This window comes from Podarcis liolepis (assembly GCF_965112155.1).
Source record: "Podarcis liolepis genome assembly, chromosome: 4".
Taxonomy (NCBI): Eukaryota; Metazoa; Chordata; class Lepidosauria; order Squamata; family Lacertidae; genus Podarcis; species Podarcis liolepis.
The window spans coordinates 84,697,246-84,719,198 of NC_139558.1; the positions used below are offsets into that span (position 1 = coordinate 84,697,246).

The 21,953-nt window shown below is 46.1% G+C and overlaps 2 protein-coding genes and 1 long non-coding RNA gene across 13 annotated transcripts in view; 1 reads left to right on the forward strand and 2 right to left on the reverse strand.

The window, feature by feature from the left end:
* The window catches only part of ELMOD1 (ELMO domain containing 1), a 47,552-nt gene extending 46,142 nt beyond the window's left edge, over positions 1 to 1,410 (reverse strand). Inside the window, exon 1 of one of the 7 annotated variants that reach the window (XM_083499904.1) lies at positions 1,172 to 1,410. The gene's annotated coding sequence lies outside the window, so the exon portion shown is untranslated. Of the gene's footprint in view, positions 1 to 493; positions 800 to 1,171 lie in introns of those variants that run through there. The other 6 variants (XM_083499906.1, XM_083499903.1, XM_083499905.1 and 3 more) reach the window with 6 other exon arrangements.
* LOC310705502 overlaps positions 1 to 20,843 on the reverse strand; it is a 71,399-nt gene extending 50,556 nt beyond the window's left edge. Inside the window, exon 1 of the long non-coding RNA XR_014525350.1 lies at positions 20,379 to 20,843. This is a non-coding gene — a long non-coding RNA (uncharacterized lncRNA). The remainder of the gene's footprint in view (positions 1 to 20,378) is intronic.
* The window catches only part of ALKBH8 (alkB homolog 8, tRNA methyltransferase), a 61,333-nt gene continuing 40,253 nt past the window's right edge, over positions 874 to 21,953 (forward strand). The window contains exons 1-3 of one of the 5 annotated variants that reach the window (XM_083499609.1): positions 874 to 933; positions 16,954 to 17,111; positions 18,471 to 18,711. In XM_083499609.1, coding sequence (XP_083355735.1) covers positions 918 to 933; positions 16,954 to 17,111; positions 18,471 to 18,711 — 415 coding nt within the window. In that variant the 5' untranslated portion in view covers positions 874 to 917. Of the gene's footprint in view, positions 934 to 1,433; positions 1,514 to 13,533; positions 13,585 to 14,951; positions 15,070 to 16,341; positions 16,362 to 16,953; positions 17,112 to 18,470; positions 18,712 to 21,953 lie in introns of those variants that run through there. The other 4 variants (XM_083499608.1, XM_083499610.1, XM_083499611.1 and 1 more) reach the window with 4 other exon arrangements.

Sequence of the window (21,953 nt, forward strand, 5' to 3'; positions counted from 1 at the left end):
CCTCCCTTACTGCTTTGCTATTTTGCTGCTCTTTGGTGTTCTGCAGTTTTTTTAAAGATAGGCAGGTTAAAACTCCTACCTCTCCCCCCCGCCCCATTATTTCATTCGGGTTTTAAGGCGATTTTTAAAATCATACTGTTAATTGTTCAGCAAGTCACTTGGAGGCCCATTGGAACCAAGCGGCAAAGGCCCCCAAAGCGATGCTACACAACCCTACATCCAAGCAAGGCCCACGGATCTCAAGCGGGCTTACTCGCATGTAAGCTTGCATAGGACTGTAGCCTGAGGCCGAATGAATGGGCTGAGGTGAATCCAAGCCACACCAAAGGCACGCTCTTGCACGCGCCAACTCAGAAGGCAAAAAAGGCGTTTTAATTCCACCCCCAGCAAAGAAGACATTGCACAGCACCTCTTTAATGCCCTGTTAACCGGCCAATGATAAAATAAAAGCATGCAAAGAAAGCAAACCCCCCTCCCCCCCACTAATGCTTACCTTCTTCGCCCGCCCACCCTCAACTGAAAGGAAACGCCAGGAGTATTTTGCAGCTTGCCAGAAAGTAACACCCAAAGCGCCTCGCCGGCAAATGAACCAGGAACCATCAATGAAAACAGACCCCACCACCAGCCCGGATGCCAGAAGCCACGATCAATAGCCGCGACTCGGCCACGCCAACTGCTCCCTCCTCTCCGCCCATCTGCTCGGCTCGGCTGGTGCAGATGGCGGACCTGGGTGCAGGGCGAGCGCGGCGCCCCGGGAGCTCGCGCCGCTCGCCATGATTAATTGATTGCTGGTCGCTAGGCGACCCCGCGCCGGGCTCGAGGCTTTTGCAAGGAGCAGCACCACCAGCAGCCGCCGCTGCCCCCGCCAACCCCAAAGCAAAGGATGCAGGGGTCAAATCGCGCCGCCCAGGCAACGCATGCATGCATGCAAGGGTATCTATGCAGCACTGGGAGCAATGCAAAAAAATAAATAAATGCAAGCAAGCGTATTTATGCAGCACTGGGAGCAATGCAAAAAATTTGCAAGGGGTTGCAGTGGGCGAGGAAGCGGGATGGCGGCGAGGCTCTAGATTTTGCAGAGAGTTGCACTGAGGAACGGAGGTGGGGTGCTGTGGTTAGGAAAGCCTGCCCTGCCCTGCCCTGCCCACCCCTGGCTGGCTGGCTGGCTTACCTCCTCGCCGCGGGCTTTCTCACAGTCCCATCGCGCCGCCAGGCAAGCTGGCGAAGCTTCCCTCCCTGGAGCAAGCTGCGGCGGAGCTCCGGCAATGTGGGTCGCCGGAGGGATCAAAGGAGAAGGGAGCGCGCAAGAGGCAGAGCCGCCGCCGCCGCCGCCGAGCCCCGGGAAGGTGAGGCGCAGCAGCCTCGGCGAGCTTGAATGGAGGGAAAGGGACACTGCGCTCGTGGCGCATCCTACTGGCGAGGACTGCGAAGTGCGAGGCGAGGGGGCCGTGGGGGGAGATGCGCGCTGCCGCCCGTCGTGCCAGGGTCAGGCCCCGCTCTATTGAGGCCTGTTGTTCGCCCCCCCCCCACTTATAGGTGACTACTAAGGCACTTTAAAACACATACCCCCCAAAGGACGTAAAATATGCATGTGCTGAGTTATATATATAGATGTGAATTTAGAAATAATCACTACTTCTTAAAAAATTGCAATGCATCTCACAGATCCTCCCATAGCTGTCAACTTTCAGATTTGAAAATAAGGGATCAGCAGCCTCGAAAATAAGGGATCAGCAGCCTCACCTGTCCCAGGGACAGTCTACGGGATATCTAACAATCCGGGATAGCAGCGGGAAGCAGCGGGAAACGGTGCTGGAATAAGGGAATTTCCCACAAAAAAAGGGAAGGTTGACAGCTATGGATCCTCCAAGTGTCCCTATTTTCCAGGGAGGTCCCTGATTTATAGAAGCCATCCCGGTTTCTGATTTGATCCAGGAATGTCCCACTTTTCCTTAGGATGTCCCTATTTTCATCAGTGAAATGTTGGAGGGTATGGAGTTATCCGAGCCGCCTGAAGGCAATCATGTACAGTGGTACCTTGGTTCTCAAAATTAATCCGTTTCGGAAGTCCGTTCCAAAACCAAAGCGTTCCAAAACCGAGGTGCGCTTTCCCATAGAAAGTAATGCAAAATGGATTAATCTGTTCCAGACTTTTAAGCACAACCCCTAAAACAGCAATTTAACAAGAATTTTACTATCTAACGAGACCATTGATCCATAAAATGAAAGCAATAAACAATGTAGTGCAGTCACGCAATCAATCAATCAGTAGCTGAACTGGGTTCCACACAGTCACAAAAAAGAAAGAAAAAGAGCCACAAAAACGCAAAATAAATAGAAAAAACAGACAGATCTCAGCGTAATACTCAAAACAGAAGCGTGGCACTCAAATAAGAAGCATAACACTCAAAACGGAGCATGTTCGCCTTCCGAAAAAAGTTCGCAAACCGGAACACTTACTTCTGGGTTTGCAGTGTTTCGGTTCCAAGTTGTTTGAGTGCCAAGGCATTTGAGAATCAAGGTACCACTGTATAGGGAAGTTTTAAAAAAATGTTTAATGTTTTATTATGTTTTTATATACGTTGGAAGCTGCCCAGAGTGGCTGAGGCAACCCGGTCAGATGTGTGGCGTATAAGTAGTAAAATTATAATTATGGAATGTGACATCCTTGTTTTGATCGGACAAATGCTGGAGGGTATGATCTCACCATATTAAGGGATTCTGTGCTGTGGCCTGTATTCCTGCTTATTCGGCTGACTAGGGGTTGATCAGCAACTTCAAAGCTCCTGCCCTTTATTATTTTATGGTCCTTTATCTTTAAACTGGACTTGGACCAGACAGCCACTCAAATAGAGGAGTGCCCTCTGTGAAGTAGGACACACAGACCCCTTGCAATTTGTGCAATGGTTAATTCCTTTTTCTTTTTTTGCTTGGTGTGTAATTCCTGCCTATTTCCTACTGAGGTGGTCAACCTGTATTTGACCTGGCATAGTTGGATGTTCCTCATACCTCCCCCCCCCCCAAAAAAATCCCTGCACGTGGACAGGTAGTTTGTCAGGGTGCTAGCCTAGCCTTCTTCCTGACTTGCTAGTTTTCTATGCACAGGGAATTTTTACCAAGTTGCTAGTACAGTACAGAGGAGCATTGTTTGTTCTCTTCCACACACAACCCCCCTCATTAGTCTGAAGTAGTGCAAGTCCTGGGGAGACCTAGGCCTTGATGATTGGCAGCTGAATGTCAACCCCTGCGCCTAATGAAATGCCTTTGGGTTTGAAGTGATGTGAGGAGATGCAACAGTTCTCACTACCATGTGTGTATCTGTGATAGCCCATATACAAATCATCACACAGGGCTGCTGTGAGGCTGACTTCAGATTTCCCCAACAGCCGGGAGATTCTCCCAACTCCAACAGCCTTTGTGGCCAAGAAGATAACTAGAGCTTAAGCCTCAAAATTTGTTCTCACCCTTGGGATAGTGGAGGCGATTCATCCAGTTATATGCAGAGTGTTTTTTTCCCCATGGTTCACCACAAAGGAAATAAAAACAGAACATTAGGGATCCTCTGACGGGGGCACTTCTGATGATTCCCCCATGCGTCTGTGGCTCTTTCAGCTTTGGCTAGAGCCTTTAAAGCCTGTTGTGGAAGGGGAGATTGTTGGGTTGTCTTTGCTTTTGCTTTTATTATGCATTTTCTGTTTTTTATACAGTGGTGCCCCGCAAGACGAATGCCTCGCAAGACGAAAAACCCGCTAGACGAAAGGGTTTTCCGTTTTTCGATGCGCTTCGCAAGACGAATTTCCCTATGGGCTTGCTTCGCAAAATGAAAAAGTCTTGCGAGTCTTGCGATTTCCCCCCCTTCCCCCCTTTTTCTAAGCCGCTAAGCCGCTAATAGCCTTTTAGCCGCTAAGCCGCTAAGCCTTTAATAGCCGCTAAACCGCTAATAGTGCTAAGCCGCTAATAGGGTTGCTTCGCAAGACGAAAAAACCGCTAGACGAAGAGACTCGCGGAACGGACTAATTTCGTCTTGCGAGGCACCACTGTATTGTGATTTTATGCTGTGAACTGCCTTGAGATCTATAGGGCAGAATAATAATAATAATAATAATAATAATAATAATAATAATAATAATAATAATATGGACCTAGCCCTGTGGGACTCCCTGCCAGTAGAAGTTTGGCAGGAATCATCCCCACTTTCTTTGACATGCTTTCTGAAAACTGTGTTATTCAGGCATTCCTTTGCCATGTGAATCTCTTTTTACCAACCAGCATTTACTAGTGCTTTTATTGATGTTGAGATGTTGGTTTTTTATGTTCCACCATTTCATGAAGCTGCAGCCTATACATATTTAAACAAATAAACCATCCTTGGGAAAGACGCCTCAGCTCCATGGCGGGCAGAGCAACTTCCAAGCTGCTTCCCAGCCTCACTCCATGGCCTCAAGAGGACATCCATGGGACCTGTTCCCTGCCAACTGTCAGAAAGGGAAGACCTGCCTCCGAGTTCCGAGATGATGCTCCACACCACTGCTTTATCTCTGAGGACCCTGGTGAGAGCTTTTGCTGAGAAGTGGGAGGCTAAAGGGCAACCCTGGGCCTGGGGAATACAGTGGTACCTTGGTTCTCAAACACCTTGGTACTCAAACAACTTGGAACCCAAACACTGCAAACCCGGAAGTAAGTGTTCTGGTTTGCAAACTTTCTTCAGAAGCCAAACGTGCTCCGTTTTGAGTGTTACGCTTCTGATTTGAGTGTTATGCTTCCAATTTGGGTGCCACACTTCCTTTTTGAGTGTTATGCTGAGGTCTGTCTGTTTTTGCTATTTATTTTGCGTTTTTGTTTTTGCGGCTCTTTTTGTTTTTGTTCTTGCGACTGTGTGGAACCCAGTTCAGCTACTGATTGATTGTGTGACTGCAGTACCGTATTTTTCGCCCCATAGGACGCACTTTTTCCCCTCCAAAAATGAAGGGGAAATCTGGGTGCGTCCTATGGGGCGAATGCAGGCTTTCGCTGAAGCCTGGAGAGCGAGAGGGGTCGGTGCACACCGACCCCTCTCGCTCTCCAGGCTTCAGGAAGCTCTGCGCAACCCTCGAGAGACCGGCTCCGAGGGTTGCGCAGAGCTGCCTGCAGTCCCCGGCTTAGTGCCCCGCTCCAGATGGCGGCGCAGAGCTGCCTGCAGTCCCGGGACAGTAGGCAGATCTGCGCCGCCATCCGGAGCAGGGCGCTAAGTCCCGCCCCGCTCCAGACGGCGGGGCAGAGCTGCCTGCCATCCGGGGACTGCAGACAGATCTGCGCCGCCATCCGGAGCGGGGTGCTAAGTCCCGCCCCGTTCCAGATGGCGGCGCAGAGCTGCCTGCCGTCCCGGGATCAGCGCACTTCTCCCCATCGCCAGCCCCACAAGTTCGGGGGACAGCGGGGAGGCAGAGCGTGCCTTCCCACTGTTCCCCGACCTGGTTCTTCCAGCCCCGCACCTGGGGGGGAAATAAATTTTTTTTTCTTTATTTCGCCCCCAAAAAACTAGGTGCGTCCTATGGGCCGGAGCATCCTGTGGGGCGCAAAATACGGTATATTATTTATTGCTTTCATTTTATAGATCAATGCTCTCGTTAGATAGTAAGGTAAAGGTAAAGGTAAAGGTAAAGGAACCCTGACAGTTAAGTCCAGTCGCAGACGACTCTGGGGTTGCGGCGCTCATCTTGCTTTACAGGCAGAGGGAGCCGGCCTTTGTCCGCAGACAGTTTTTCTGGATCATGTGGCCAGCATGACTGAGCCACTTCTGGTGAAAGCAGCGCAGCGCACGGAAACACCGTTTAAATTGCTGTTTTAGGGGTTGTTTTTAAAAGTCTGGAACAGATTAATCCATTTTGCATTACTTTCTATGGGAAAGCGTGCCTTGGTTTTGGAACGCTTTGGTTTTGGAACGGACTTCTGGAATGGATTAAGGTACCATTGTACCAAGGATTTTGGTAGAAAGTGCCTAGGCAGTATACGGGCACCAGTGGGCAGAATGAGGCCTCAGGTGGCAGGTGAAGTGGGCTGTGAGGAGCAGTCCCCCGGTCATTCCGCCTGAGCCTTGCAGATGTTTCCTTCTGCCGAATGACAGAGCTTTGTGTGGCGCAGCAGTGTGGGCCCCCTAAGCTAGCCTGCTTCCTCAGCAGCGGATGACGCTGGCCTGTCACCGGTGCCAAAGTAATAAAATAATGCACAAGTTATAAAAACAAAACTGAAATATACTTGGAGTCGAGAGTGGATTTCATGCTCTTTATTAAGCTTATAGTGGTGAGGAGGAATAGAAGTTCCCCCAGAATGTCTGCTTTATATACATTATTTACACAATGGGCCCCATGTGATTGGCTAATTCCAAGATTCTCCTGTAGGCCAATCAGGTCGCGGATTCATTTCCACCTGGAGCTGGATTGGGGGGCTCCTGTGGACCAATCAGACTGCTGCATTCTGGAGCCTATTGTTCTAGGACCAATCAGGCTGCTGCATTTTGGATCCTATTCAACTCAGTAGGATCCAAACTGCAGCAGTCTGATTGGTCCTAGAACAATAGGATCCAAAACGCAGCAGTCTGATTGGTCCTAGAACAATAGGATTCAGAATGCAGCAGTCTGATTGGTCCTAGAACAATGCAGCAGTATGATTGGTTGGCAGGAACCACCCAATCATTCTCCAGATAGAAGCGAATCCACAACCTGATTGGCTTACAGTAGAATTCCGGAATTAGCCAATCATGTGCAGCCCATTGTGTAAATAATGTATATAATACTTTGAGGGGACATTCATTCATTCCTCCTCACCACTATGAGCTGAATAAAGAGCATGAAATCACTTTGCGACTCTGAGTATATTTCAATAACAAAAACCATGAAACAGAAACAGTTCCTTAGAGAAAACAATGAAAAACAATCCATATTTGAAAATATAAAAACAAAGCCATGCATGTAAACGGTTAAAACTAGTTCTGGTACAGATAAATGGGATAAATATCTCCGCTTAAAAGGCTTGTCGAAAGTGGAAAAGACAACAGAGACAGCACCTGCCTAGTAGGAGGAAAAGCCAGAGGATAGGTGCCACCTCTCTCAAGTCCCGATTCCTTTGCAAGCTGGCAGCATCATGTGTCCTCACAGCAGGTCAAGGTGCTGCTGCTTCCCATACATTTAAAAACATTTCCAGTTTTTTAATTTCTCTTGAAAGTAAGTAATGAGGAAGGCTGACACACCTCACGACGGAGGGCATTCCACAAATTGAAACCACCACCGAGAAGGCCCTGTTACAGGTCGTTGCAAATGTCCCCAGTGGATCAGGGAGTCTTTCTTAACCAACTGCCTTACTTCGCTGAATGCTGTGGCTCCAATTTACCCAATGCAAGGATTACCCTTTATTCAGTCTGGAAAGTTCCCCACTAGCATTTGCCTTCTGAATCAACAAGGTGTGTGGCTTTTTTTCTACAGCGTTGAAGTGGGGATGTCCTGGTCCTTTTAAGAGCTCCAAGAATGCAAACCTTGCTCAGTTTTGCCAGGCTCGTGCCAAGGAAGAATTCAAGGATGAGACAACCAGGTTACCACCCCAGTGGAGTGAGTAATCCAGGATAAGTTACATTCTTAAGCTTACAAGGAGGGCCTTGAATCCTTTACTGGACTGAAGCCAGTAATCCTGCGACCCTGACTCTCCTTAAACCAATGCGAGCTACACCATAGACATAAGCATCAATTCGGATTTCGGCGTGTTCGGTACATCACAGGACCGTTACAAGAGTCACACAACAAGCCAGTATAGACAGCAAAATATGCACCTCTCCCCACACCCCCTCCTGCCTTCCTGCTCATTCTGGGCATCTTTCTGAATGTCTGTTCTGATAGAACCACTGCTTATGTGTAAGCTCCTGCTCACAGCCTCCTTGACAAGGGATGGGATTGTGCCCTAAAGAGAGAGAAAATGCCAAAAAGATAGCTTCTTTAGCACAGCTAGCATGAGAATAACCAGCGAAAGTTGCACAGCCTTCCAGCTGCCCACCGAATCCTAATTGTTTGTGACAGAACTGGGTTTTTTCTCAGGTTAATGTCACAATTTTCCTTAGGGGTGGAAGAGTATTCTGTGATATTAACTTAAACCAGAGAAGTTTTGCAAAATATTGGCCTCGTCTCTCCCCGCTGAAAGGAGAGACTATTTTCGTAACTGCAAAAAGCTTTTAAGTTATTCTTTTCTTTTAACCTGTAGGATCATTCTCTTTGAAGAACTGGCAACAATTTGCAGACTTTGATGTGCCAGCAAAAGGGTTTTTGAAAAATAATTTTGACATATAAATGCAGTATGTTTACATCCCAACTCAACGTGAATAGGACTGAGCTGCACATGTACTGATTCTGCCTAAAGATAAAAGCTTATCCAGCCAAAGAGGAATATTGGACTAGGAAACAAAAAGCCACTGAAAATTTCAAAAAAGCATTTCTGTTCTACCATAGCCAGCCTTAGGCTAACAGCCAGATACTTATTTTTATTTGGGCTGGCCTTTTAACCACCTTCTTCAATTCTAGCATGACAATGCAAAGTCATACAACGGGTTCTTGGTTATGGGGCCAAACAGCAATTTAGTAAGCCATGCCAAACTGGAATAATGTGTGTTCACCATCTCCACACTATTTATAATTGTATAAATGTCTACCATGTGGGTCATTGGTTGTCTGCGGGCCCAGCAGGGGTCCTAATTTGGCCCATGAGACTGTTCTATAAGGGAACCTGACACCTGATTCCATAACTTCTAAGCTTTATTAGGTGAGAGATTTGGGGCTCATCTGTACTGTCATTTAATATACCTCCATTAATTATCCCTTGCTCTATGACAGGGGTCAGCAAACTTTTTCAGCAGGGGGCCGGTCCACTGTCCCTCAGACCTTGTGGGGTGCTGGACTATATTTTGAAGAAGAAGAAAAAGAACGAATTCCTATGCCCCACAAATAACCCAGAGATGCATTTTAAATAAAAGCACACATTCTACTCATGCAAAAAACACACTGATTCCCGGACTGTCCGCGGGCTGGATTTAGAAGGCAATTGGGTGGATCTGGCCCCCGGGCCTTAGTTTGCCTACCCATACTCTATGACATTCTCCTCTAAATCACTGTCTTCCCACACTTTCCCTTCCCTCCATAGGCGCCAACTCCTAGGGGCCCAGGTCCCTTTGCCCCCCACAAGCCCCCCATAAAATATCTGAGGAGGCCAGGGGCCCCCAAAGTTGATTGCCATTGCTGCCTCCCCTCCTTTTTTTCCACATTTGGCCTTCATTTCCCATCGAGCCCTGTAAAAGAACTTGTAAAAGGGTTGCTGGATGCAAGAGAGCTGGGATCGGGGGGGGGGAACCTCATTTCTTACAGCCCTTGCAATTGGAGACAGACAGGAAGAGAAAATGAAACTGTGCGCTCCATGGGACAGATTCATGGAGCTCTGCTAGGACAAAAGAGGAAGCAGCTCCCTGGTTGCTTGTCATTTTTAAAAATTAAATTCAAGACATGCTTTAAGAGCCAAGGGAGGAGGACATTGTCAAGAGCTTTGCCATTTACTTTCAAACTTCTTTTCTGCCATCCCTCCTATGTCCTTTTCCCCCTACCTCCAATATCACTGTCCTTGTCCGCACCCCCCCCCCCATATTTTATTCAAGTTGGTATCTCTGCTTCCCTCAATCTGGATTTCCACATACCCTCTCCTTTCTCAGAGTATCCCTGGTATAAGAAAATCTGGATCAATGGAGGGGAAATTGTGGGAAGGCAGTAATTTGGAGAAGCTTACCATCCACATTAAAAGACAGAATGAATGAGCCCTTTCTTAAAATCTTGCACTTGCACCACCTTGAAAGTTGAAATGTAGGAAGAGCAAATATAGATAAGCATGGACTTTCAGAACCAGCAGTTTTATCAGGACTGGAGATAATAGTGATTTTAATATTGCTTTTGTCATACATTCTGTCCCATTGACATCTCAAGTCAAAGATGGTTGAAGCAATACTGAAACAAAATGAAGGATCCATTTCAAAATCTGGTTGTGGCATTACACAACCAAATTTCTAGCTCTCATGGCTACGGACTGAAATCTGAGGAGTTCTGAGAAATCAGAAAGGGCAACAAGCACCTGAACAATTAGTTATTAATATAAGGTAAATGCAATGCCAAATGTTTTTAATACAATTTGGCTTTCTCCTTGCAAAACGGGGGATGTTTTTATATAGAAAATCTAGCCCTCCCTGCAGGCGTTAGATAATACCAGTCACAATATGAAAACCTGACTGAAATGCTCAGATGTAAAATCGACCTGACACACAGTGCAAGGCTTCTCTGGGTAACTTTCTAAAGAGGGATAGCTCAAGCCTCAGCGGAGTTACAATAGAGAATTGGTCTTCCCTGCCTGGAAGCGGGACTCTGATTTGAATTTAGGTCAATGTGTATTTTGTCAGATCTCTTTCCTGCCATGCACTTAAATGTGGCTACGAAACATTCTGCTGCCGTCCCATTATTTACATACAATAGGGAACAATCCGGCCCAACGTAATGGCAGAGTCCCAGTGATTTCAGTGAGGGAGAACAGAACATATGCTTAACTTAGCTCAGGTGTTGCCAACTTCCCCGCCCCACAGGCCAATTTGCACACTGGAGAAACTGTCATGTTATAATTCCTGCTCCATGATTGCAGTCATGGGATTGTTGTCTTTCACATGACGGTGTATGTTTTGACTCCACAGAGTGGGAAGTGACGGAGACAGGATGTTTGTGTTACTGTGTTCTGTGAAGTGGGACTATTGTCCTTTGTTCTTTTCCTCTTTGCTCTCTGATGCTAGAGAGAGAGGGAGCCATGTTGCAGTGCCCCGTGTGTGTTTATATGTAAATAAAGTAATTAGCCAAAATGTTGCTGAGGTCTGTCATGCAAAGCTGTGAAGACTCTGCAGCTCTCTAAGTGTGCCGGTGTCGGTTGGCATCAGTTGCTGTGATGTTTGGGCAGAAGAAAGCTTTTGAAGCCCCTGAACAATTGACCAGGAGGGAGAGAACATGCCAGTCGGGCATGTGTCTCTGCCAGGGTCCTACTCGAGTGTAAGCTGAACTCCTGACACAACACACGCACATGCGCGCGCGTACACACACACACACACACAGAGTACACACCACAACCGATCCATTAGCTACAACAGAATGTCTCTTTCAAGCCAAATTTCAGTGGGGGGAGGGGACCCTGTAGGTGCCAGGAAAGGGCCTCTATAGGTACAGATGTGGTCACAGATGCTGGGCTGGCAACCCCTGGCCTCAGAATTATTTGCGGAGCAGCAAGCAGAAAAAAGATGGAGAGAATCTCCAATAAGCCAGTGGGCAAGCAGACGTGCTCTTGGAGTTGTGTCTTGAATCCACAGGGACTGTTTTGAGACAGGGGAGAAAGAGTGGAGAACAAAAGAGAAATTGAAGGGCTCCACCAAAAGGCAATATATGGTTTGAATCTGAGAGCAGCTGCCAATTAACTTTGACTGAGAACCCACCTGAAACCCCAGAAAAATGATGGTGATGATAATCAGGGTTTTTCCCCAGCCAGAACTTGGTTCTGGCACGTCTTATAATGCCATTGCCATTATAAGAGAACAAGAGAGGCACTCGTAGTGATTTCTGGCACCTCTATTTCTAGAAAAATACCACTGATAATAAATAAATGAGAAAATAAATCAGATTTTTTTTTTGTTGGGGGGGGGGGCGGGAATCGTATGTTTATTGTATTGGCCAGGATGCGACGTGATCTCGTTTATATTTTTACTTTTTTCTTATATTATTTTTTAAAAAAAGCATTTACAAAAGAATTACTCGTTAAGGTTTTGCTTTAAAGCAGGAATATAGGAAGTTGCCTTATGCCAAGTCAGACTGTTGGTTCATCTAGCTCAGGGTTTCCCAAACTTGGGCCTCCACTTCTTTTTGGACTACAACTCCCATCATCCTTAGCTAGCAAGACCAGTGGATGATGGGGATTGTAGTCTAAAAACAGAAAAGGAAGAAAAAGTGGTATATACAGTGGTACCTCAGGTTACAGACGCTTCAGGTTACAGACGCTTCAGGTTACAGACTCAGCTAACCCAGAAATAGTACCTCGGGTTAAGAACTTTACTTCAGGATGAAAACAGAAATTGCGTGGCGGCGGCAGCGGGAGGCCCCATTAGCTAAAGTGGTACCTCAGCTTAAGAACAGTTTTGGCTTAAGAACGGACCTCCAGAACGAATTAAGTTCTTAACCCCGGTACCGCTGTAAATGTAATAATAATAAAATGAAGCATGGCCTCCAATAGTTCACAACGATGATAGGAACATGCTCGACGATAGGAACATGCTCGTCACATGAAGGGGAACCAGGGGAGAGGGAAGTACCACTTGCAAACTGCAGAAACAAAAGAGGCGACTCTCAGAAGGGGCTTGGTGATAATGACATGCTCTCTCAAGCAGCCTCCATCCACGACATCAACCAGGTCTCATGTTTGGGCCCTGAAATCTCAGGGTCTGGGGTGCTCCTGGCAACCCTAGTTTAGCATGGCAGCACCTACCCCTTTGGAACTCCCTGCATATTGAGATCAAGGCACCTTTACTGTACTCTTTTCGCACCTGCTAAAAGCATTCCTGTTTATAGACAATCCTTTAGCCAGATGCTTAGAAAGTTGAGGTAATTTTAATCTGCTTTAGTATTTTAACTTTTGCATGTTTTAAAGCAGGGCTGTATTTTTTAATTATTATTTTTTTGTAAATCGCTTTGAGGTTTTTCTTACAATCAAGTGGCCAATACATTTTATGAAATAATGAAACACTTATGGGGGTTTTTTATTGGTATGAGCTTAGGTATCTGAAGAAGTGTGCATGTACACGAAAGCTCATACCAATAACAAACTTAGTTGGTGCTACTGGAAGGATTTTTTTTATTTTGTTTTGACTACAGCAGACCAACACGGCTACCTACCTGTAACTAGACTTCTGGGGGTGATCATGAGGAAAGCTTGCACTCCAGAATTCACCACTACAAAACTGCATGTATACATGTCTGTTTAAGTAATTGCTCATCCATTCCCATTACCCTTTTGCTGATTTAAAAATAAAATGCAAGAGTTATCTTCTAAGTTTAATGTTGAAGCCAGTTGCACATTTTTGCCTGGAGGAAAGCATCATTGAACTCAGTGGAACTTATTACACATTAAGCCTATAACGAAATTGCAGTCCCCCCCCCATTTTTTTAAAGCCACACATATTGGCTGCAAACACTTAGAAACTTAAAATGCAGAGAAGGGTGCGGAATAATGCTGCATGATTTCCACCAAAACCTAACCTTCCTTCCCCTCCATCACGCTCAGGGCTCTGAAAAACAAAGCAGTGTTAGCTTTACTTAATCTTTATCCCATCGAGACACAACGTAGTTTGGAGAAATGAAAAAAGAACTCTGCAACGTGACACCGCATGCGTGTAATGAAGGGGTTAAAAGAAAGCCGGGAGTTTGCAAGGCATGACGGGAGTTGTAGGCGAAGAGCTTCATGGGAATTGTAGTTGGGCTGTTTCCTTCAGCATGGCTGCCCTCCTGTAAGGTAAGCCAGTTTCTTTTCTCTGATTTGCTCTGCTTTGCAGAAAGGCAAATGGCAACATCTTTTAACCAGGCTGCAAATTCGAACCCAAGACAGGACGGATTCCTCTCCTGATTTCAGACTTGCGTGGCGTCTCCTGCTCCCGAGACACTGAATCAGCACTTTATTAACAGGATGTGGTCATACTAACTCAGTTTTGGAAAGAGTGTTGTAAGGATCGTAGCCTAAAATTCCTGTCCAGACATAACAGCTGCTGTTTGCAGTGCACTCCTTTTTTTGAGGCTTTGGGGGTGGGGGTGGTGGAGCAAAGGCAGCAAAAATAGACACCACAGTCGTGGCTTTGATCCCGTGTAAAATGAAGTTGAGATTCCTGCACTGCAATGGGGTTGTAGTAGATGACCCTTCCAGCTCTCCAATTCTGTAATTCCATAATTCTATGAAAACAACAGCAACCTTGAGCATGTTTATTTATCCATCAGTACCGCTTCCATGAAGGGATGCGGGTGGCGCTGTGGGTTAAACCGCAGAGCCTAGGACTTGCCGATCAGAAGGTTGGCGGTTTGAATCCCTGCGATGGGGTGAGCTCCCGTTGCTCGGTCCCTGCTCCTGCGAACCTAGCAGTTTGAAAGCACGTCAAAGTGCAAGTAGATAAATAGGTACCGCTCTGGCGGGAAGATAAACGGTGTTTCCGTGCGCTGCTCTGGTTCGCCAGAAGCAGCTTAGCCATGCTGGCCACATGACCCGGAAGCTGTACGCCGGCTCCCTCGGCCAGTAAAGCAAGATGAGTGCCGCAACCCCAGAGTCGGTCACGACTGGACCTAATGGTCAGGGTCCCTTTACCTTTATCTTACTGCTTCTATGCTACGTTTAGCCACGTGTGAGAGCAGTTGGAGTAATTCTGTTCAAAGATCGAGAGAAGCAAAGGGCCTCCCATTTCATGCCAACTCACTCAAAGTAACTTCCATTGAGCTGAATGGGGCTTATTACTGAGTCAGTGGTTTGTGTCATTTCAATGGGTTGCTTCATTTGTGGTCAGATCCTATGCTTTATAGAATGGTCTGCTGAATTCAAGGAACTCGACCTTGTTAATGATGATAATTTTTTTTGTTTTTTTTTAATATCCCGCTCTTCTACTTAAATGCACACACAGTAGCATACAACAAAACCAGAAATACGGCCCTAAAAATTCTCTCTCTCTCTCTGCAATAAAAATGTCTCTATGTGCATTTAGGGACCTGCAGGTAGGGAGACAGCTGTTTTCCTTGTGTTCTCTTGCATGCTTTCTATACACATCTGGCTGGCCACTATGAGAACTGAATCTGATCCAGCAAGACTCTTACTATGGTCTTATATTTTTAAATTTCTAAAAGCAATAGCTATACGAGTGTGAGAGATGTGAGCATATATATCAAGAAGACTTGGAAGCACAGTTTTCTGTATGCCTTCCCAGAAGTAAGCTCCATTGAGTTCAGAGGAACTTACTCCCAAGTAAGTGTGTGCAGGGTTGCAGTATTGTTCTCAAGTAAGTGTGCAAAGGATTGCAGCCCTAGGGTGACCAGGTGGGCGTAAGAACAGGTCTTATGTGCTTTCAACATCTAGGTAGAAGAAAAAATTGCTGCAGATACAGCTTCTCGTGCAGATTTAAGAAAAGTTGCATCAGTTGAAGTTCCCACTTCTGTACAATTTCTCTTTGCATCTGGTTGTGCTAACCACGCTCATTGACCAAGGAGCTGTTCTTATACTGAATCCAACAACTGATCCAGGAGATAATGACTGTCTACTGTGTCAAATGCTTTTCCATGCTGGCATCTTCCTCAGCTTGGGGGATCTTTATGGGTACCAGTGAACATGCCACAGGTTCATACTAGGACCTTTCAGATTTGTTTATGTTTATTTATAAAATAAATTTCTGTCCAGCTTTTCCTTTCCACAATAGGGGTACCCAAATGGCTTACTAGATGCAGGACACGTCTTCTGCCACTGAGTCAGTAGAGGCCACTTCTAAAGCCCTGTTTTTGTTTATTTAAAAACCTGCTTTAGAACAGCTTGCTATAATAGCTTAAAGGTAAAGGGACCCCTGACTGTTAGGTCCAGTCGCGGACGACTCTGGGGTTGCGGCGCTCATCTCACTTTATTAACCGAGGGAGCTGGTGTACAGCTTCCGGGTCATGTGGCCAGCATGACTAAGCTGCTTTTGGCGAACCAGAGCAGCGCATGGGAAATGCCTTTTACCTTCCCGCCGGAGCGGTACCTATTTATCTACTTGCACTTCGTGCTTTCAAACTGCTAGGCTGGCAGGAGCAGGGACCGAGCAACGGGAGCTCACCCCATCATTGGGATTCAAACCACCAACCTTCTGATCAGCAAGCCCTAGGCTCTGTGGTTTAACCCACAGGTTGCTGCTAAATGCTCTGCTACTTTACCTCTTTGCTTTGTTTTAATGGCAACTCCAGGGCATTTGCTAGCTAATACCAACCTTTTCAGAAGGCCTCAAGTTTTTCACTTGCGTTAAGATTACAGCAAAGTCAATTTTTTACTCCTGTGATTCTGTAAGCTAGGAATGACCAGAAATAAAAGGAGAATAACGTTCAAGAGCGTGGGGAATTATAAATGGGCAGAGTGCACCATCTACTGGTGCAAAGGAGACTCTCTCTTTTGTCAGTACAGTGAGAAATAGTCCCAAAGGGGCTGAATCAGCTTGTTCCATCTCTAATTGTGGAGCTCAACCCAAATTTTTTTTGCTGAGGAAAGAAATTGTGTTCACTGGAAATTACTTCCCAGTAAGTATTTGCAGGAGGGCAGTCAGTGTTGGACTGTGTTGCAGTTTCAGCAGCCTTATTTTGGTTTTAGGTGCTGTGTTTATATCCTGCTCCCACAACCAGAGGGCTCCTACAGTGGATTGCAAATAAGCTACAACAATAAAACAGAAAAGCAAACAAACATAAAGGGCTCAGGGGAAATCTCATGGTGCTCATCTCTAACTTCATGAGACATATGAGAATAATATCAGCCAATTTCACAGGGTTGTTATAAGGATTAGGGAGCAGTCCTATGCGCAAGAAGCTGGTGTAAAGTCACACCAGATCAAAACCCTGGTCAGCAGTGGGGCTGCTGTTCTGCCTAACCCTGGCAGAGGGAAAACAAGCCATTAAAACTGGGTTCTATGCAGGGTTGCCAGGTCACGTGACCGAGCTGAATGCTCCCACCATGCCCCTGGGATGAGCAAGTTACACTGGTTTGTATCTTCAGACTGAGGATTTAATGCCATATTGGGTGTTCTATAAAGAGCTTTATAGGTCAAAACCAGGATTTGTTGCTGACTGTTTTTGTTCCGTTCAAGGGATTTAAAACCTGGTCCTTTCTTTCCCCCAGATGGCATCTTCTCCGTTGACCTTTTCATCATGGAAACAGACGGCATCGGTCAACAGAGACTCAGTAAAGCAGAGAAAAAGCTGCGGCAAAAACAGATGAAGGCCAGGCATACCCTGCTAAGGCACGAGGGGATTGAGTGCGTGTCGTACCCCACCAAGGTGATTTGGGAGTTGAAGTTGCTCCTAGTTGAATGTGAATTGTGTTTTAAGTAGGTTTACTAAGAGATCGGTCCCACTGATCTTAATGGGGCTCATTGGCCAGGCTTGCTGTGGCTAATGGGATTTGGAGTTCAGCAACCTCTGGAGGGCAGCAGGTTGGAGATGGGGAAGGCTGGTGTGGAACAGATCACATGGCAGAAATCCAAGCTGTTGGTGAAATGGACAACTACCCATCCTGGATTAATATGTCTTGAGTAGATTTTCCATAAATGAAAGCTGCTATCAATAATTATATATGGTGCAAAATTCAGTGGCCAGGTTGCTCACCAGAACAAGATGGTTTGAGCATATAATGCCAATTGTGACCCAACCCAACTGCACTGGCTGCTAATTATTTTCTGGGCCCAATTCAAAGTGCTGGTGTTGACCTATAAAGCCTTACACAGCTCAGGATCTCAGTACCTTAAGGACCGCCTCTTCCCATACGAACTGACCCAGACCCTGTGCTTGTCATCTGAGGCCCATCTCTATGTCCCCCCGCCTTGAGAGGTTTGGAGGGTGGCAAAACAAGAGGGGGCCTTTTCTGTGGTGGCTCCCTGTCTGTGGAATGCTCTCTCCAGTGAGGCTCGCCTAGCACTATCATTAAATGTATTTAGGCGCCAGGTGAAAACATTCCTTTTTAGCCAGGTTTTTGACCATTAAATAATCTATGGCCTGTTAAAGGTGTGTGCATGTGTGTGGATGACTGTTATTATGATAGTTTTTATGGCTATGCTGTCTATTACCATGCTTTCTTTTATGTTTTTATTATTATGCACTGTAAAATATATTTTTTATGTTGTCCACCGCCCTGAGATCTTTTTATAAAGGGCAGTACAGTGGTACCTCAGGTTACATACACTTCAGGTTACATACGCTTCAGGTTACAGTCTCCGCTAACCCAGAAATAGTGCTTCAGGTTAAGAACTTTGCTTCAGGATGAGAACAGAAATTGGGCTCCGGTGGCGCGGCAGCAGGAGGAGGCCCCATTAGCTAAAGTGGTGCTTCAGGTTAAGAACAGTTTCAGGTTAAGTACGGACCTCTGGAATGAATTAAGTACTTAACCTGAGGTACCACTGTATATGAATCAAAATCATAACAAAAAAAAAAATCTAGCTATTTCAAATCTAAACATTTCATTTTGTTTTTCAAACAGAGCAATTCTGGGATAAGAGCCTAATTTCCTCTTTTATTTCTCCTATGTGTTTATGGAATGTTGCTTTCAGATGAATAAATTAGTGTTGATTACTCATGTCTGTGTCTCACTTGTCCTCCCCCCCCCCCCTTCCACCGCCCTCCTCTTTATCTCCCGATAATTAGAGCCTGGTGGTTGCCAACGGAGGTCTGGGTAATGGTGTAAGCAGATGCCAACTGCTCGGCGTGGTGCAGGATTGTGGGCTGGTGAAAGCTCTCCTAATGCCTCCCGGTAAACCATATTCATTTGTGAAATACGGAAGGACAGAAGACTCCAAAAAAGCCTATGACTCCCTCAACGGGAAGGAGATAACGGTGGAGGACTCTGGCCAAACTGTCGTTCTCTATTTCAACTTTGTGGGAAAAGGTATTGCTGCTGTATTTAGCTAATAATAATAATAATAATAATAATAATAATAATAATAATAATAATAATAATAATTTATTATTTATACCCCGCCCATCTGGCTCAGTTTCCCCAGCCACTCTGGGCGGCTCCCAATCGAGTGTTAAAAACAACGCAGTGTTAAATATTAAAAACTTCCCTAAACAGGGCTGCCTTCAGGTGTCTTTTAAAAATAGGATAGCTGCTTATTTCCTTGACATTTGATGGGAGGGCATTCCACAGGGTGGGTGCCGCTACCGAGAAGGCCCTCTGCCTGGTTCCCTGTAACCTCATTTCTCGCAATGAGGGAACCGCCAGAAGGCCCTCGGAACTGGACCTCAGTGTCTGGCCTGAACGATGGGGGTGGAGACACTCCTTCAGGTATACAGGATGGATAGATGATAGATAGATAGGTAGATAGATAAATAAATGCAGGTTTAATAAATAAATAGAGCCAGCCCACCCACCTAGGGCTTCCACCATTAAATGCATCATACTTCCAGTGGAGGCTGCTCCATTAGGGCAAATGGGGCACAGCCCCATAAACCTCAGACTGCCCTCAGCCAGCTGTCCCCCCCCATCTTTGCCTGCCTTCTTAAGCACAACCACTCTAAGAAGTTGATCTGCCTGTCTGTTTCCTCCTCTTTGGTCTCAGTGTTGCTCTTGTAGAGCTCAGGAGGGAGGAGAATGGCACTGCCTGTCTGGCACCATTTTCTGCTGGTCTTCCCACCTTCTTCCCCACCTGTCATCATTGCATACCTCTGTAAACCCTGGGGTTCATCCGCGCTGGCTGATGCCTCCCTCTTGTGCGTGGGTGGTGCTGTTTTGGCTGCATAAGCGATGGTATTGAAAGCCCAAACATCAGAAATCGAGGGAATGCTATCTTATTTTAAGATCAGCTTTTAGGAATATAGCAATGCCACAGGTGAAATGTGTGCAGGTACTTATTATTTCTGGATTATTATTTGAGTTACTGATCAACATTAAAGGTGAAGGTAAAGGGACCCTTGACCATTAGGTCCAGTTGTGACCGACTCTGGGGTTGCGGCGCTCATCTCGCTTTATTGGCCGAGGGAGCCAGCGTACAGCTTCCAGGTCATGTGGCCAGCATGACTAAGCCGCTTCTGAGCATGACTAAGCCGCTTCAGAGCAGCGCACGGAAACGCTGTTTACCTTCCTGCCTATTTATCTACTTGCACTTTGACGTGCTTTCGAACTGCTAGGTTGGCGGGAGCAGGGACCGAGCAACGGGAGCTCACCCCATCATGGGGATTCGAACCGCCGAACTTCTGAATATATTCTTTTGATTGTTTCCATAATCTTGTGGGCTTGCATTCTTTTTGCACGGCTGACAATCTGTGGCAGGCAGATAGGGGAAAGGGGGCTTACTGGAAGGGTCAGGTGCACTGCTTAGGGGGTTTGGGGCCATAGGCTGCATGCATTTAAAGCACCCCCAAAGAATATGAGGAAGTGTAGTTTGTTAAGGATGCTGGGAGCGGTAAACTACACTTCTCTGGTTTCTATGGGGAGCAAAATGTGCTCTAAACATATCTTCTTCTTCTTTGGCGATCACTTGTAAGATTGTCTTCCATAAACATTGTTTTAACAGTAAGTCCATAGGTGACTGTGGAGGCCAATTCTGGATCCACATGTCCTTCCACAGTGGGGACATTGGTTTCCGGGCGGGAGTTGATCATGGTGAGGATTTGCCAAGCGTCCCTTCCTCTTAGCGCGTTTCTCCCTTTCGTCTTGAGTTTGAGCGTCTTCAAAACCCATGATACCTTTGGTAAAGGCTCTTCTTCAAATGGAGCGCTCGCACACTAGTGTTTCCCAGTTGTTGGTGTTTATACTACTTTTTTAAAAAAAGATTTGCCTTGAGAGAGCCTTTGAACTTTTTTTGTTGACCACCGGCATTACGATTGCCATTTTTAAGTTCGGAATAGAGTACAGTGGTACCTTGGAAGTTGAACAGAATCCGTTCCAGAATTCTGTTCGACTTCCAAAACATTCGGAAACCAAAGTGCGGCTTCTGATTGGCTGCAGAAAGTTCCTGCAGCCAATCAGAAGCCCCGTTGGACATAAGGCTTCCAAAAATAGTTCACAAACTGAAACACTCAGTTTGCAGTGTTCGGGAGCCAAAACGTTTGAGAACTAAGCTGTTTGAAAACAAAGGTTTGACTGTAGTTGCTTTGGAAGATGATAATCAGGCATCCACACAACAATGACCAGTCCAGCGAAGTTGATTTTGAATAATCATTGCTTCGACACTGGTGATCTTTGCTTCTTCCAGTACACTGGCATTAGTTTGCCTGTCTTCCCAGGTGATGTAGGAAATTTTTCAGAGACACTGTTGATGGAATTTTTTGAGGAGTTGGAGATGGCATTTATAAACATACGGTGTATATGCAACCCTAGTCCAAGATCCAAAGGAAGTAAATTTTGTGACTTTGAGCAACTGACCCTGTTCCCGTAGCGTTAAATGGCTTTTGAAACTCCCTTCAGCTGGGGAGGGGGCTGCTAAAAATGTCTAACTCGCTTCCACGCACCTTTGGGCTCAAAGATTTGTCATTCTTTTGATCCTGGACGTAGCATTTAGACATGTCTTCTTTCCCCGCTCTGTATTCATCGCCTGTTGGCCACAAACAAACTCTCAATCCTCATGAGAAGTCCTGGGAAGAGACAATCGAAGGCAGCTGACATCTCACCTGGAACAGCCGGGGGAAATGGTGACCTTTTCCTTTGACAAAGCAGTCAGGCGTTTGAATCTGAAAAGCAGCCGGGTTCTCTGGTCCTAAACAGAAGGGGGTTTGCGTGGCACAGTGTGTGGGGGACCAAGCCTGTGGCGCATGACTAGAAGGATTACGGTCTCCGATTAAGCTTGCTTTTGGCTTTATCGCTTAATTCACTAATGCGCTTTCCATAAGAGGTTTTCCAAGATCTTTCTAGTCAGGCAGGGGCTTGAGATGAGTAGGTTTCCCCCTACATCTACTTCTTACAGCACCTTTCTGTCAATATATTATATGCAATTCTTAACCATAGTTTGTTATTACAAGAAGAAGCCTAGTCTTTCTTCTGGGCTTGTGCAGCCCCTCTCACTGTTCCTGCTGCAAGGATGAGATTGGAAGCTTTACCCTTGACCTTATAGAGGACACACCGGTTAGCATATTATTCAGACCCTAAACTGTGGTTAATCATAACTGTGTTTGGTGAAAGTAAGCCAGCTT